Source organism: Pleurodeles waltl, chromosome 4_1 (assembly GCF_031143425.1).
Source record: "Pleurodeles waltl isolate 20211129_DDA chromosome 4_1, aPleWal1.hap1.20221129, whole genome shotgun sequence".
Lineage (NCBI taxonomy): Eukaryota > Metazoa > Chordata > Amphibia > Caudata > Salamandridae > Pleurodeles > Pleurodeles waltl.
In genome coordinates, this window is record NC_090442.1 from 132,364,445 (window position 1) to 132,380,133 (window position 15,689).

Consider the following 15,689-nt stretch of genomic DNA (forward strand, 5'->3'; position numbering starts at 1 on the left):
TAAGAATGCTTGAAGAGCACTAAACATTTGAGAAGTACACAGAGAGATACCTGAAAATTAATTATCTTGTTTCAGACATTATTGGAAATTGTGAAATATAAGTATGTAATAACATATATATATAGATATATTGGAATGTGGTTGCGGAAAACAATATGTTGGGAGTCATTTATACAATATATGCACCTTATTCTAGCACCTGTCACTTTCTGACTTGACCCAGGGTAAGACTGGGAGGCAGTTGTGGGATAACACGATAAACAATATATCTATACATATGTATATATATATATATATATATATATATATATATTCAAACAACAGTCCTCTCACAGCACGCTCTGCAGCTGGTGCTGGCGTCAGGGATGGACCATTTCCCTGCATTTAATTTTCTTCCAAAAAACAAGCGCAGCACTCCAAAAGACTTCATCTAATTCCTTAAAGTGTTTGAAAAAAAACCATCATCACCACCAACGCGTTTCGACTATCGCAGTCTTGATCACGGTAAGTAAGTGCATCTTTTGTTTTGCCTACATATATATACTCCCACCCTCTGCCATTATCCAGCATTCTGGGAGATGAAGTGCAAAACAACCATAACCACAGTGTAAATTAAAAATGTTCCTCATCAACAGCATTAGTGTGGGGACGTAGCCCATGTCTTATCTGCCCCAGTTCTTATACCTACAATGAACACATACAGACCGCAAGTTTGGTTGTGGAAAAAAAACACAAACGTGACAGAAAACACAATAGCAAAGTAGGGGTGTACCAAGCTCACACCTTAGTAGCCGCAGCTTTAACACCCACCACCAAATGTTCACAAACATCACATACCAAACACCATGACCACATAAACCACACCAACACACACTTACATGTACCACATACCATGAGTTATTTTGGGCAACAAATAACATCAATTTTGTTTTCAGTTTTTACAATGCACTCATGACCAAAAGAGATTCAGGGGCATCAGGGAAGAAGAGGAGGAAAGACAAATGAAGGATTAAAGTCATCCAGGAGTGAATGATAAAATGAAGATATGACTTTCCAATTGATTCTAAAAAGATGTCAGGTGGGTTTTATTGAGAAAGTTACAGATGGATGAGCTTTGGTGTTGTAGAGTCCTGGCCTCAAACTGTTCAAATTTGATAGGAGCTATGTGAGACGGTGCTGGGAGGCCAAAGTTTGGTGTCTGGTCCAACAATGTTTATGAACATCACTCAAAAACACAGCAGCAAAGTCACTGTAGACAAGTTCTACACATTGGCGGCCCCAACCGAAACAGCTACCAAACATACATACAGACAACAAACTATGATAAAAAATCACCATGGGTTTGCAAACATTACACAAAACACAAAACACAGCCCCAAAGTCTGCATTATCTTACATAACATCCATGACATACACATAAATGTCAAAAGTTATATTGTGTTACAGAAAGCATACAAACATATCACCAAGCTCTCAGTAGCCTTCTGAAACAGCTGCACTTACAGGTCACAAATTACTGACAACTAATGCCCCTAAGTCATACTAGTGCAACCATTTTAAAAAGCTGTTGCATAACTACAAATGCTATAGCATCCTCAATTTTTGCAAACATTACAAAACAAAAAGCAAACTTATATACTTTGAGTACAAACTTACATACTTTGAGCTATAGATAACAAAGCAAATAGAAATAAACTTCATCTGTAAAACAGATGCAGATAAGTAGGCAGAAGCAATATTCCTGAACATCGAAAATATAAAAAAAAAATCCACATCCTTCTTCAAAAAGTAAGTTACATGAACAAGAAGAACTAAAATTAAGGGTAAGTTGAGACTGACAGTTCAGTACAAACTGCAACAGAAAACCTAAAAAGTACAAAATTTGCTTCCACCATACTATACACACTTTAGTACGCCCAAATTAGTCAATGCCAAAATATCAAATTAGATAATCTATAATGTTACTAATTAACTAAATATTGAGTACACACAGATAAAATATCATTTTTTATTTCAAAACTATTATGTCATCAAATAATCCCGAAACTAATTTCATGTACTACTACGTGTCTTGTTCATAACCAAAAAAATGTATAGCATGTGCTTAAAGCCACATTCTTTCCTGACAGCCCAATAAGTACTGACCCAAAACAATTGTGCAATTGCAATTTCATTTTAAGCACCACTTAATGAACATAGTGAGGTTGTCACACAAGCCATTACATACTCAACAATATTCTCACTCTGGGGGCTATCCACAAAGGTAACTTTACACATAAGTAAATCTACACGTATAAGTTTACTCTTACACATTTGAGTGACTTTACTACTTTCGGCTATTCACCATTTCATTTACAAGTTTAAATGTACATGTCTCTACCCCCTGAAACAGGAGGAGGAGACAAATGTATGAGGGTAAAGGTACTAATGCCTTAAAAGGATCAATAGTAAGTCCAGGGCTTTCATGGCCAACCATTAATACTGCAACGTTGTCCCACAGAAAATAATGGGGGTAGTGACATAAAATACAACCCCATATGAAATAAAGTTCAATTAAAATATTTGAAATAGTTAAACATATAATTAGAACTAAAATTAAGTCTTTTTAATTTTATTTTAAGATATTTCAATAACCTTTTTGAATTAAAAAAATAATTGTACCATTCATTTTGATTAGAATATAATTACTTTTGATTCATTCTTGTTAGACCTGGCATCCTTGACGTGGCCTCCCCTGTATTTTTTGCCTCTGCTTCCCATGTTTTGATTGTGTGCCGGACTCTGTTTTTGGACTCTGTTTTTGGACTCTGTTTTTGCTGTTTTTGGTACTCTGGGCACTTTACCACTGCTGACTAGTGCTAAAGTGCAAGTACTCCTGTGTAAAGTGTATGTGTAACTGGCTTTTCCATGATTGGCACATTTGATTCACTAGTATGTCCCTAGTAAAGGGCACTAGATTTGCCCAGGGCCTGTAAATCAAATGCTACTACTGGGCCTGCAGAACTGTGTATGCCACCCAACTTAGTAGCCCTGTAAACATGGCTCAGACCTGCGACTGCAGTGTCTGTGTGTGCAGTTTTAAACTGCCAATTCGATTTGGCAAGTGTACCCACTTGCCAGGCCTACATCTTCCCTTTTTATACATGTAAGTCACCCCTAAGGTAGGCCCTACGTAGACCCATGGGCAGGGTGTAGTTTATGTTAAAGATGGGACATGTACTGATGTGTTTTACATGCCCCAACAGTGAAATACTGCCAAATTTGTTTTTCACTGTTGCAAGGCCTATCTCTCTCATAGGTTAACATGGGGGCTGCCTTTAAATCTTCTTAGAGTGCAGATTCCCTTTGAGAACAGATAGAAATGTGGGGTTTGGTGTCTCTGAAATCACAATTTACATCTTTTAGTCAAATTTGTTTTTAGATTGTTAGTTTGAAAATGCCACTTTTAGAAAGTAGGCATTTTTGTGCTTAAACCATTCTGTGACTCTGGTTGTTTGTGGATACCCAGTCTGGGTCAGACTGACAGTTGGGCTGTGTGTGAATCTCCTCTAGACAGTGAGACAAAGGGAGCTAGGTGTAGCCTGCATATACTGATGAGCCATATGAGCGAGAGTGGAGGGAGGAGTGGTCACTTATACCTGAATGGCTATGCGTGCCCTCACACAATGTAGTCTCCAACCCCCTGGTGTGAGTCTGAGGCCTGACCTAGGCAAGGCAGGATCTTGTGAACAACAGAAACTTTCCTTTGAAGTTTGCCTAAATCAAAGGCAGAAAGGGGTATAAGTAGTGGACCCAAAACCCCAGACTTGAGATCACTTCTGGAACCAAGAGAAACCTCTGCCAAGGAGAAGAGCTGAAAAGCTGAGGAGAAGTGCTGTCCCTGCCTGTGACTGTGCTTTGTTGGGCTATCCTGCAGTTGCTGCTTCTGCCTGTGAAAAGGTACAAAGGCTGGACTTTGTTGTGTATTCCTGCTTGAAAAGAATATCCAAGGGCTTGAACTGAGCTTGCCTCCCGTTTTGAAGTCTCAGGGCCATCAAAGGCTTCCTCTGCCAGCACCTGGACTCTTTGCCGAGACTCCTACCCTACCAAGTGGTGCCCTATCCAGTCCCTGGGCCCTTAAAAGGTGAAGTTGGCAGAACAAGAGCTGAAATCCATGCACAGAATGCCCTGTGGGGAAATTTTTGATGCACCATCTGCAACACAGCTAATAAACGACACACCACCCGCTTTGCGGCAAGAATCGGTGTTCCACCTGCATTGCGGCTGGGAGATTGGCGCATCCCAGCTGGAGAAATGACACAACACCACTTGCGTCTGCTGATAACAACGCAAACTCCACACACACAGTTTTCTAACACTGTGTAGCCGGATTTCTCACACATTGTCCCTGGGCATCAAAAGTCATTGTGAATCGGCGTGGATCTGAGGTGCCAGTCCTGAAATCGACACATCGCTCTCTTTCGTGGGAGAAAAAAAGAGGCATCACTGACCCAACTGGAGAAAAAAATGACGCACAGCCTCACTTGTGAGTACGAAATCAATGAATCGCTGACTTTTCCAACGCACCCTCGCCCATGTAGCTTTATTTTTTACGCAAACCAGGTACTTTGTGCAAAATCAACATTTCCATTGTTTTCAATGGAGTAAGACTCATTCTTTTGAAAATTCACATCTTGACTTGTGTATGTTGGATTTTTGTTGTTTTGGTCTTGTTTGATTTAGATAAATATTACCTATTTTTCTAAACTGGTGTGGTATCCAGTTTGTAGTGTTTTCATTGCATTACTGTGTGTGTTGCTACAAATACTTTACACATTGCTTCTGAGATAAGCCTGACTGATTGTGCCAAGGTACCAACGGGGGGTAGGCAGGGGTTATCTAACTGCGTTTGTTGTGTGTGGCTCTCATTGAGAACCACTAGCATGAACATTTTCTAGATCTGGCAACTAACTGCTATGACATACCAAAACTTGCTAACAAAAGCTGTTGCTATGTCATAAAGGAATTCCAGGTTGCTCTGGCGGAGCTCTACATAGCTTATCAGAGCAGTGCTAAAAAGCTAATAATAATGAGTAGATCATTTTGGGGGCTGTACCTAACACAAAACTATAAATGGATAAAAGTGAATTACAGGGATGTTTTTCACCTCAGGGTTCGTAGTGACATCATAGACAACTCAAGCTTTGAGCTCCCCGTCTTTTTGATATCACTCTGAACCCCTCAGTGAAAAACAGCTCCCTAAATCATGCTGACCCATCTATAATTCAATATATAACACAAAAATATAATAATTTTTCTAAACTATATTAATTTGTTAAAGTTTCATAAACTACTTTACTGTAGGGAAAGTTTATCAGATTTGAAAAAATATTAAGAAGATGTTTATGTTAAATGTGAGCATACATTATTTTATTAATATGTGATATTTTTTTAATGTATAACGGAATAAAAAAGATACAGCATTAATAATAATTTAAATTAACAAGCTGATTGCTTTGAATATATGAAATTGAATGAAAATTATTTTTCTGAATAACGGAATTCACCCGGTCTGACCACTCCATCGTAATTTTCACCATCACCAGACCACCCCGCACCACCCCCACCATCAACTACTCCCCCTCCCATTTTGATTCTTTCCTTCATTCATTTCTATGGGATGGTGTTGCAGTACCATTGTTAGCCATATGTGGAGCTGACTATCTCCATCTCTGAGTTGGAGTACATTTACTGCTCTTTGGGGTCCTTTTTAACTGTAGTAACTTTAGAAGTGCACTTTGTGAAAAGCGATGTGTTTACTCTTTTGTGGGTTGTTAACCTTCTCTCCCCAAGCACCTCTTTGGCCTTTACTGAACTCCTCCTTACTCCTCCTTACTCCTCCCTAAACCCCACCTTTTTGTAGTAAGTCCATCCCATTATTCAATCACTTTCCCTGGTTCCTCCCCCATTTACTACTGAGTTGCAAACTTACATGTGTGAGGATCTCCCATAGAAAAGATATGAGAGGTGGAGATTTAAACTTGTATGTTTGTGAATAGCATTTTTTAGTAGATTAGTAGTAGTATATTGTAGTACTACTCAACATATTACAAAATGTAGTTTGTGAATAGGTCCCAATAAATCTAACAGCATGCAACAAGGTGTAAATTTTTCCTTCTAAAACTTTGTTTCTCAGCATATATTATTTGAAAAATGCATTTCAAACTTCCAAAGAGGCCTACACACATATTCTGGTTCCCTTATGCCCTGCCAAAACATAATTCCAGGCTCCACGGTGACTCTTGATCAGGCCATTTACACCTATTTGCTAGTCATCTGACTAACACTAACATATTAATGCATTGACTTTGCTCTTGACTCATTGGGCACTATGTGTGTGACCTCCACACATATAGGCGTTTGAGAATCTCAGCTTTACAGCTATACCTCTTTTGGCCTGCAAAGCGACAGGCGATCACAGTAGGATGCGATTACTTGGCACATTCACTCGACACCAGGGATTTCTTTATAGGGAGAGAGGTCCCTTGTTATGTTATGTATATTTGTAAAGCACACCATTGCAAGCAGGTATGTGTGGTTAGCCCAGCATATAGTACGTTAGTTATTTGTAAAGCCAATTCTTCAACTTCTTGCAGAATTCAAGGAGGCTCTGATGTAGAGTGGAAGGATGTTCCATGCTTTCTTTATAGGAAGAGTAGGCAGATGCCCATCCACCTGATCTAGTTAGGTGTATTTGTCGAATGTGTGCAAGAAGAAGTCCTGTGCAGCAGAGGCGTTTGGGTGGTTGGTGGAAGGAGATGTGACTGTTCAAGTAGTAGGGGCCTAAGTTGTGTAGTGCTTTGAATATGTGTGTGAGAAGTTTGAAATGAGCATGCTCGTGCTCGTGCATCGGGAGCCAGTGCAGCCAGTGGAACTCCCTGAAGCGTGGTCTGATGTATGTTCTGTGTGCGAGGATGAGGATGAGTCTGGCTGCTGAGTTCTATATGGTTTCTGGTCTTCTAATGATTTACTTGGTGATCCCAGTGTAGAGGGTATTCCCACAGTCCAACATGAGGTGAATAAAGTGTGAGTGACAGTTTTTCTACTGTTGCTTGAGATCAATTAGAAGAGCTTCCTCAGAATCTTCAGGGTGTGGGAAAAGGATGCAAAGTCAGCTTTGACTTGCACAGTTGTGTCTGGTTTGCTGTTGGTTATTATTCTGTGAATCCTGGTGTGGGTGATGGGTGTGGATATGGGTTTACGTTCGGTTGGCTTTCAATCAGTTAACAACTTTGGTCATGCAGGCGGTGTTAGGTGTCTTGCTCAAGATAAAGAGTATGAGTTGCATAAAATCAGCATAGAAGAGGATGTTGATGATGTGTGCACAGATGACATTGGCCAGAGGGATCATGTATTCATTGGAGAGGGTGTGGCTGAACAATGAATCTTATGGCGCTTTGCAGATTACTTTGCAAGCTTCTGAGGAGTAGAGTGCCAGGCTGACAGCTTGTGATCTGTTTATTAAGAAGGAGCAGATCCAATGGAGAGCGGGTCTTAGCAGGCCAATCTTGTGCAGGTGCCTGATGAGGATGGGCTGTGAGCCCATACCAAACGCTGCAGAAAAGTCCAGGAGAATGAGACCTGTTGTGACTTGTCTATCAAAGATCATGCAGATGTCATCTATGGTTGCAGTGCTTTTTCTGTGCTGTGCTTGGGATGAATCTGATTTAGGAGGGTTTGGTAGGTTTCTATGGGTTCCAGCTGAACAAGGGCCCAAATTCTGCAGCTACTAACATTGTAAAATAAACATGTCATTTTTTAGATCAAATGTGATGTCTCCAGATCGTGTTTTGGGGTGTGTTGTGTCGCAGCTGCTAGGCCCAACAACACAAATGGGGCACCGGTTTTATCGGGTCACGTATTGGAATCACAGGATAATAGGGCTAAACATAATTTTAGAGGTGTTAGAAATTGGATCTCTAGTTGGCAGAGGTATGAACCCTTTCCAAGTAGAGACCACAATCCTAGTCAGGGTAAGTCAGATACACATCCTAATTTAACCTGTGTTCATTCTATGGTAGCTTGGCAGAGAGCAGTCAGGCTTAACTTAAGAGGCAATGTGTAAAGTATTTGAGCAACACTTAATTACAATAGCACAATGAAAGACACCAGAAAAAGACACCACACGAATTTAGTAAGACAGTGGTTGCTTTATCCATGCAAATTAAGACCAAAACTACAATAATCCAATAAATATAATAGGTATTCATTTTCGAGAGTAAGCAGGCAGTGCTTTTAGCAATTGTTGTGGTTCAAAGCAATGCAGGTAGTCTCAGAAGCAAATGTGTTTCTTTTACCTTGATTACTGCCCCACGGGGAACTTGTGAGCGATCCCAGGCTGCGATTAGCAATGCTGAGAAGTACTGTGGTGTCCTTGCTAAGACCACTCTGGTCTGAATACAGGTATTGTGCCCAGCAATTACAGTTGCAGATGCAGTGTGGGGGCAGACTACGATACGGCTGGAATCCGTTTGTGCTGGGGAAGTCATTGACAAGGTACTTGGTGGGAGCCCATTGAGGTAGTAACTGCTGGCCTTAATCCGCAGGTGTGCATCGCTGTGCACTCCGCCCAGAGGACAACCCCTGCATGCAGGGTCCATAGGTCAGGACAGAAGTTTTTTGGTCGTCGGTGATCACAGAGCCGGAGCGCCCAACCTTCGGGAAAAGATGCATTCAGTGACACTCGGTCTGAATACAGGTATTGTGCCCAGCAATTACAGTTGCAGATGCGGTGTGGGGGCAGACTACGATACGGCTGGAATCCGTTCGTGCTGGGGAAGTCATTGACAAGGTACTTGGTGGGAGCCCATTGAGGTAGTAACTGCTGGCCTTAATCCGCAGGTGTGCATCGCTGTGCACTCCGCCCAGAGGACAACCGCTGCATGCAGGGTCCATTGGTCGGGACAGAAGTTTTTTGTTCGTCGGTGATCCCAGGGCCGGAGCGCCCAACCTTCGGGAAACGATGCATTCAGTGACACTCGGTCTGAGCGCACTGCACATAGTCGAGGATGAGCACTAGCTCTCAACGTGTTCCCCACAGGAAAGAGGCAGGTTCAGGACATACTGCGCCAAAAGGGGGTGGAGAGCGCAAGTCCTCCAAGTGCTCTCAGAGTAGTAATGCCGGCTCCAGGGACACAAGGTTGAATGACCCTTACATCAATGCAGGAGATTTTAGAAGTCTTGCTGCTGGAGAAATAGTTGGTCCCATGACAACCAGGCCAGCATGACAAATTACCAGAAAGTTGCAGATCTTGAGTTGCAAGGTTTTTAAATTCCCTGAGACCTCAGGGAGAACAGGAAGCAAGCCGGCCGGCCCAGGAGTCACTCTGGGCACAGTCTGTAGCTCTTTTTTTGCAGAGCAGAGGACAGAAGGCATCAGGGCAGCAGTTCCTATGAACAGTCTGGCAGAGCAAAGTGGTAATCCTTTCAGAGTAGCAGCCTTCACTCTAGCAGAGGTTCTTCCTGGTCCAGAAGTGTACTGATTTCAGGGGGTTAGAGACCCAGTACTTACACCCAAAAATGCCTTTGAGGTGGGGGTGACTTCAAGGATTTTTTTTTCTGAAGGGCACGGGCCCCCCTTTCATCCTAGCCCTGGCTCCAGACTATCAGTGAGGAGAAATCGGCCCCTTTCTGTGGGTTCAGTGAAAGTGTGAGCCCTTCCCAACCTCCTCCCCAAGAAGACCCATCATTATGCAGATGAATGCAGAGTCAGCTGAGTGTCTTTTGGGTGTTTGAATGTAGCTGTCACCCAGCCCAGGGCAAATGTGTATTGAAGACAGGCTGTCAGGCACACAGGGCAGTAAGGGCAGAAAAATGCCTATTTTCTAAAAGTGGCATTTCTAGAATAGTAATCATAAATTCAACTTTACCAGTAAAGAGGATTTATCATTACTTAGAAATGGGGTTTCTGGTTGGACGTCAGTTTGCACTCTGTCCAAGCAGGGACCCTCACTCTAGTCAGGTTAAGGGAGTTACACTCCTTAGACAACCCCTGCCCATCCTCTTGGTAGCTTGGAACAAGTGGTCAGGCTTATATCAGAGGCAATGAGTAAAGTATTTGTAACGATACACACAGTAATACAGTGAAAACACTACAAAAGGGACACAACACCAGTTTAGAAACATTGCCAATATTTATCTAAATCAAACACAACCAAAACAACAAAAATCCAACATACACAAGCAAAGTTATGAATTTTTAAATCAAAAAAGAGTATCAATCCATAGAAATCGATAGATGAGTTGTTTTTACACAAGGTACCTTGTTTGCGTCAAAAATAAAGCCACACTGGGAGCGTGCATCGGAAAAGTAAGCAATGCGTTGATTCCTGACTCGGAAGTGAGGCTGTGTGTCAATTCTTCTCTGGTCAGGTAGGTGATATGTAATTTCTCTCTCTCACAGAAGAGTGATGCGTTATTTTCCGGACGGGCAACCTCGGATCTGTCCAGCTTCACTGTGGTTTTGACGCCCAGCAACGATGCATGTAAAATTCTGGCGCACGGTGGTAAAGAGCCGTGCTGCATGGGTTATGCGTCAATTTCGGAAGCCGCAAGCGGGTGTTGCATCGATTTTTCAGCCGCAATGCATGTGGTGCATTGATTTTTTCAGCCACAAGGCAGGTGCTGCGTTGATTTTTGTCCCGCTCCGCTCCGGTGCGTGGATTTCAGCCTTGGTTCCACCAGCTTCTCCTCTCAAGGGCCCACGGACTGGATAGGGCACCACTTGGCTAGGTAAGAATCTCAGCAAGAGAGTCCAGGTGCTGGTAGAGGAAGCCTTTGATGGCCCTGAGACTTCAAAACAGGGGGCAAGCTCAGTTCACGCTCTTGGAGACACTTCACAAGCAGGAAAACACAGCAAAGTCCAGTTGTTGTCCTCTCTCAGGTAGAAGCAGCAACTGCAGGCCAGCCCAACAAAGCACAGTCACAGGCAGGGGCAGCACTTCTCCTCAACTTTTCAGCTCTTCTCCTTGGCAGAGGTTTCTCTTGGTTCCAGAAGTGATCTTCTTCAAAGAAAAGTCTCTTTTGTTCACAAGAAACTGCCTTGCCCAGTCCTGGTCCCAGACACATAATAATAATGGAGACTTCATTATGTGAGGACAGGCACAGCCCTTTCAGATGTAAGTGTCAGCTATTCCCGCCCCACTCTAGATCAGGAGACTCATCAGAATATGCAGGACACACCTCAGCTCCTATTGTGTCACTGTCTGGAGGGAATTCACAAACATACAAACTGTCAGTTTGACCCAGAAATAGATTCCACAGGCAAGCAGAGGCACAGGATGATTAAGCAAGAAAATGTTCACTTTCTAAAAGTGTTGTTTTCAAACTGACAATCTAAAAACCTACTTTATCAAAATATGTATTTTTAAATTGTGAGTTCAGAGACCCCAAACTCCATTCTCTATCTGCTCCCAAAGAGAAACTACACTTCAAAGATATTTAAAGGCAGTCCCCATGTTAGCCTATGAGAGAGATAGGCCTTGCAACAGTGAAAAATTAATTTGGCAGCCTTTCACTATTAGGACATGTGAAACACACCAGTAAATGTCCTACCTTTTAAATATACTGCACCCTGCCCATGGGACTTCCTAGGGCCTACATTATGGGTGCCTTATATGTACAAAAAGGGACGGTTTGGGCCTGGCAAGTGGGTACACTTGCCAGGTCAAACTGGCAGTTTAAAACTGCAAACACAGACACTGCAGTGGCAGGTTGGAAACATGTTTACAGTGCTACTAATATGGGTGGCACAATCAGTGCTGCAGGCCCACTAGTAGCATTTAATTTACAGGCCCAGGGCACCTCTAATGCACTCTACTAGGGACTTATCAGTAAATCAAATATGCCAATCATGAAAAAGCCAATGAGGGGTACAATTTACACAGAGGGCCCATTCTTTAGCACTGGCCAGCAGTGGTAAAGTGCCTAGAGTACCAAAAAACAACACAGAACGCAAAGGCAAAAATATTTGGGAAACAACGCCAAGGATGCCCGGTCTAACAATTGCCATTCCACTGATATCAGACATGATGCAGCTATTCCTTTCTGATCAGGAATGGCTGCTTACAAATATTTTATGGAATTTCCAATGTTGGCCTATGAGAGGATCAGGCCTCACAGTAATGAGAAACGACTTTGGGACCCAGACCATGTAAAACATAAAAGTCCATGTCGTGCATTTTACATGGCACCCTGCCCTATGGACTAACTAGAACCTACCTTGGGAAAGACTTATATGTAAGAAAAGGGATGTTTAAGGCTTTGCAAGAGGTTTTAAATGCCAAGTCGAAGTGTCAGTGAATTGCACACATGGGCTGTGCAGTGGCAGGCCTGAGACGTGTTTACAGGGCTACTTAAGTGGGTGGCACAATCAGTGAAGCAGACCCACTAGTATCATTTAATTTACATGCTCTGGGTGAGTAGTATACCACTTTACAAGGGGCTTAGTGTTGAATTCAATATGCCAGTTGTGGATACACCAATACTATCATGTTTAGGGGAGAAGCAAATGTTCTTTAGCAGTGGTTAGCAGTGGTAAAGTGATCAAAGTCTTGAGCCAACAAAAGGATACAGCAACAAAACAGGAGGGAAAAGGCAAAAGGCCTGGGGTAAGACAACCCTAAGGATGCCAGGTCTAACAAGAGGTGTACAGATGAGAACTGTTCCTAAACTCAATATCTTCTGTACATTTCAGAAATACAAAGGTTTCCTTCATGCCCTTTTTTCATTCATTTTATTTTACAGTATGAATTGCTTCATCATCAGTACACAAACAAACATTATTCAAAGCTTCAGCTCAGCTTTTGGCTTCTGGTATCGCATGTTTTTGGAGAACCTAGGCCCACAACCAGAAGGGCCTATTGGATGTAACAGAATATTGCTTTTGTAAATCGCCATTGTGATAAAAAAAATTACAGATGAAAACATTATCACAGCTGGCTGATTTTCTACTCATTTACATTATTTCTTGATTTCAACTATTAGTTTCTTGAAAGATAACCATGGAGGGCTCTACACAAATGACCCATTGCTGAATTCTGAATTTTGTCTACAGTTCAGAATGTATAGCTTTCAGAGATCTCCACCCTTTTCCAGACTGCAGATAGGTTGAAGTCACATAAATTAGGAAACCTCTGTTTGTTCCATAAAGCTGGGAGATCCTAGTACAGCAAATCTTTCCGTGATGCCATGCCCTGCCACCAAAAAAACTAAATGTGGCTATATTTTGGCTAATTTCTCATGAGTGGCAACTTACTCATTATCACCACCTGCCTTGTAAGAAGGGCTTCTGCCTTAAAACTGAATCAGAAGGGAACTTGTAAGGTCATGGTATTTGAATTTATCATAACCAATTTAAAGCAGTGCAGAATTGTACTTTACACTAGCACTGCATGTCATGGTTAAAAATATTCACTGGCATGATTCAACTCACCGCTCAGGGTTTGTGATCTCCTCTGTTATGTAGGTGGTGAAAAACCTGAAAACAATAAATAAGAAAGATGTCAATCTGACTTGAAGAAAAGGTGTGAAAGGAAAACACGATGGAGAGCAACTTAAGAATCTTGAACAGGGTTGTACTATGGAGAAAACATACTGGGCATGGTGTAGAGATGGACTGAATAAACAAGGTGTATGAAGCATGCAATTAGACTTGATGACCTGTGAGCAACAGATTCACAGCTGATACATTGTTGGTAATGTAACCGTGATCACGGACCTCCTGGCTAGCTTGAGGTTTTGTGTCATGAGTGATGATTACTAAAATGATATTGTCTTTTACCACTGGTGTCCAAGGGCCTGTGGTACTATTGTCTCCTAAAGGAAAACCTTTTATACCCTTTGTTCTCTTGACTGTTGAGCAGTTGGTGGTTGCAGTAGGTTGTAAAATGTTTGGTGCCCAGATGACATAGTAGTCACTCACAGTTTACTCAATGGCCATTCAGAGGTATCAGTATTAAATGAATAACAACTGTAATTACATTTAGGGAAGATAGGGTGCCTAGAATCAATTATACCAACAACAGAATGTTCCAGGACATTCCAAGGTTTAAACCTCACCCTTCAAAGGTTTCTAGTGCTTACAAAATTCTAGAGCATAAGAAACTAAAATCTGAACTTCTAATGGTTATACATTGCAAACAGTGGGTCTTTGGCCAGCTAACAATCTGTCTTCGAGACACCTTTATTGGTTACCACTCATATAATGGATACCACAATGTTTTGCTGGTGTCATGATAGTGCTGGGACTTTGTCTTAGTTAAGGTGGCTGCTCTTGGTTCATACAGGATAGGTCAGTGTGACTGGGCCATTGATGTTGGGATTATGTCCAATACCCAATTTTTGTTGCCTAGTTTGCAATGGTTCCTATCCCACAAGGTCAGACACATTCTGCTGCAAACATAAGTGGACACAATGGGCTGAATACAAATGTCATTGCAAGCATAAATTAAAATGATCTTTTTATTTATTATTAACAGTTTGATGTATTGCTCATGCAACAAAGGGCATTATGGCTTCTTCTAAATTATTATATAAGAACAGTTGAACAATTGGACTTACAACAAATGTGTGAACTTTGCACGGAATTTATAATGAACATCACAGAATGAGGTTTTTGTAGGACAGTTATATGGTTCAGGAATGGAGGGAGCATTAAATGAAAAATAGGCAGAAATATTGTTTTGTTAAGTTGGGAATTTTAGAAGATAATTCCAGGTGGCAATTGCATCTCACATAAAGGAGTACGTCTAGGAAACAGGCATAAAGTGAATAAGAGAGTTTCAACTTTTGAAGCCTCTTTGGTGCCTTATATGGAAAGCAGATCAGATAAGTAGGGCGGATTTTTCAGTGCACATCTTCATAGACAAAGTAGCATAATCTGAAGTTGATGCTTGGTCAAACTATTTGCCTTCTCCCATCCTGTTTGGCTGACATTTGTTTTTGTTGGGCCTAGGACCCTCTGCACTTTACCAATGCATAGCAGTGCTAAAGGGTTTGTGCCCACTTCTCTGAACATGATGAAATTGGCTTACGCCTTATGGGCCTGTAGCACCTACTGTTCCATCCACTTACGTAGCTCTTTAAAACATGCCTCAGGCCTGCCATTGCAGCCTGTTTGCAGAATAAAAGGCAATTTCGGCCTGGGAAAATAAACCTTCCAAGCCTAATCTTCTTTTTTTATACATGTAAGTCACACCAAGGGTAGGGCCTGAACAGCCCATATAACAGGGTGATTGGTATTTAACAATTTTGACATGTACTTTTAAGTTTTAGATGTCTTGGTAGAAACAAAAACCTTACATTTGTTTTTAACAACAGCAAGGCCAACAGCTCCCATAGGATATCATTGAGTTACCTTATTACAAGAAATAAGATAACTTTTGTTTCGGAGCAGTTAGGAATGTCATTTTTACACTCAAATGAATTGTACTTTAACACCCTCTAACCATTTGGTGCCTGCAGCCTATTTCCTGGGTCACATGACTAAGTGTATTTGGCATTTGTCCTTTGTGTATTCCTCCCAGACAGTGTCAAAAAAGTAGGAATGTTTTTGCCAGGATGAACCATTCTGACAAGACAGGTGGGGCATGCACTCTCCTCAGTACAATCCTTTTTTCTGTGCCCAGCCTGCACTCCATCGGATCAGTCTG

The 15,689-nt window shown here is 41.8% G+C and overlaps 1 protein-coding gene across 1 annotated transcript in view; it reads right to left on the minus strand.

The window, feature by feature from the left end:
• Window positions 1-15,689, minus strand: part of LOC138287453 (cystine/glutamate transporter-like) — a 348,836-nt gene that overhangs the window by 177,103 nt on the left and 156,044 nt on the right. The window contains exon 6 of the mRNA XM_069227882.1: window positions 13,472-13,516. Coding sequence (XP_069083983.1) covers window positions 13,472-13,516 — 45 coding nt within the window. The remainder of the gene's footprint in view (window positions 1-13,471; window positions 13,517-15,689) is intronic.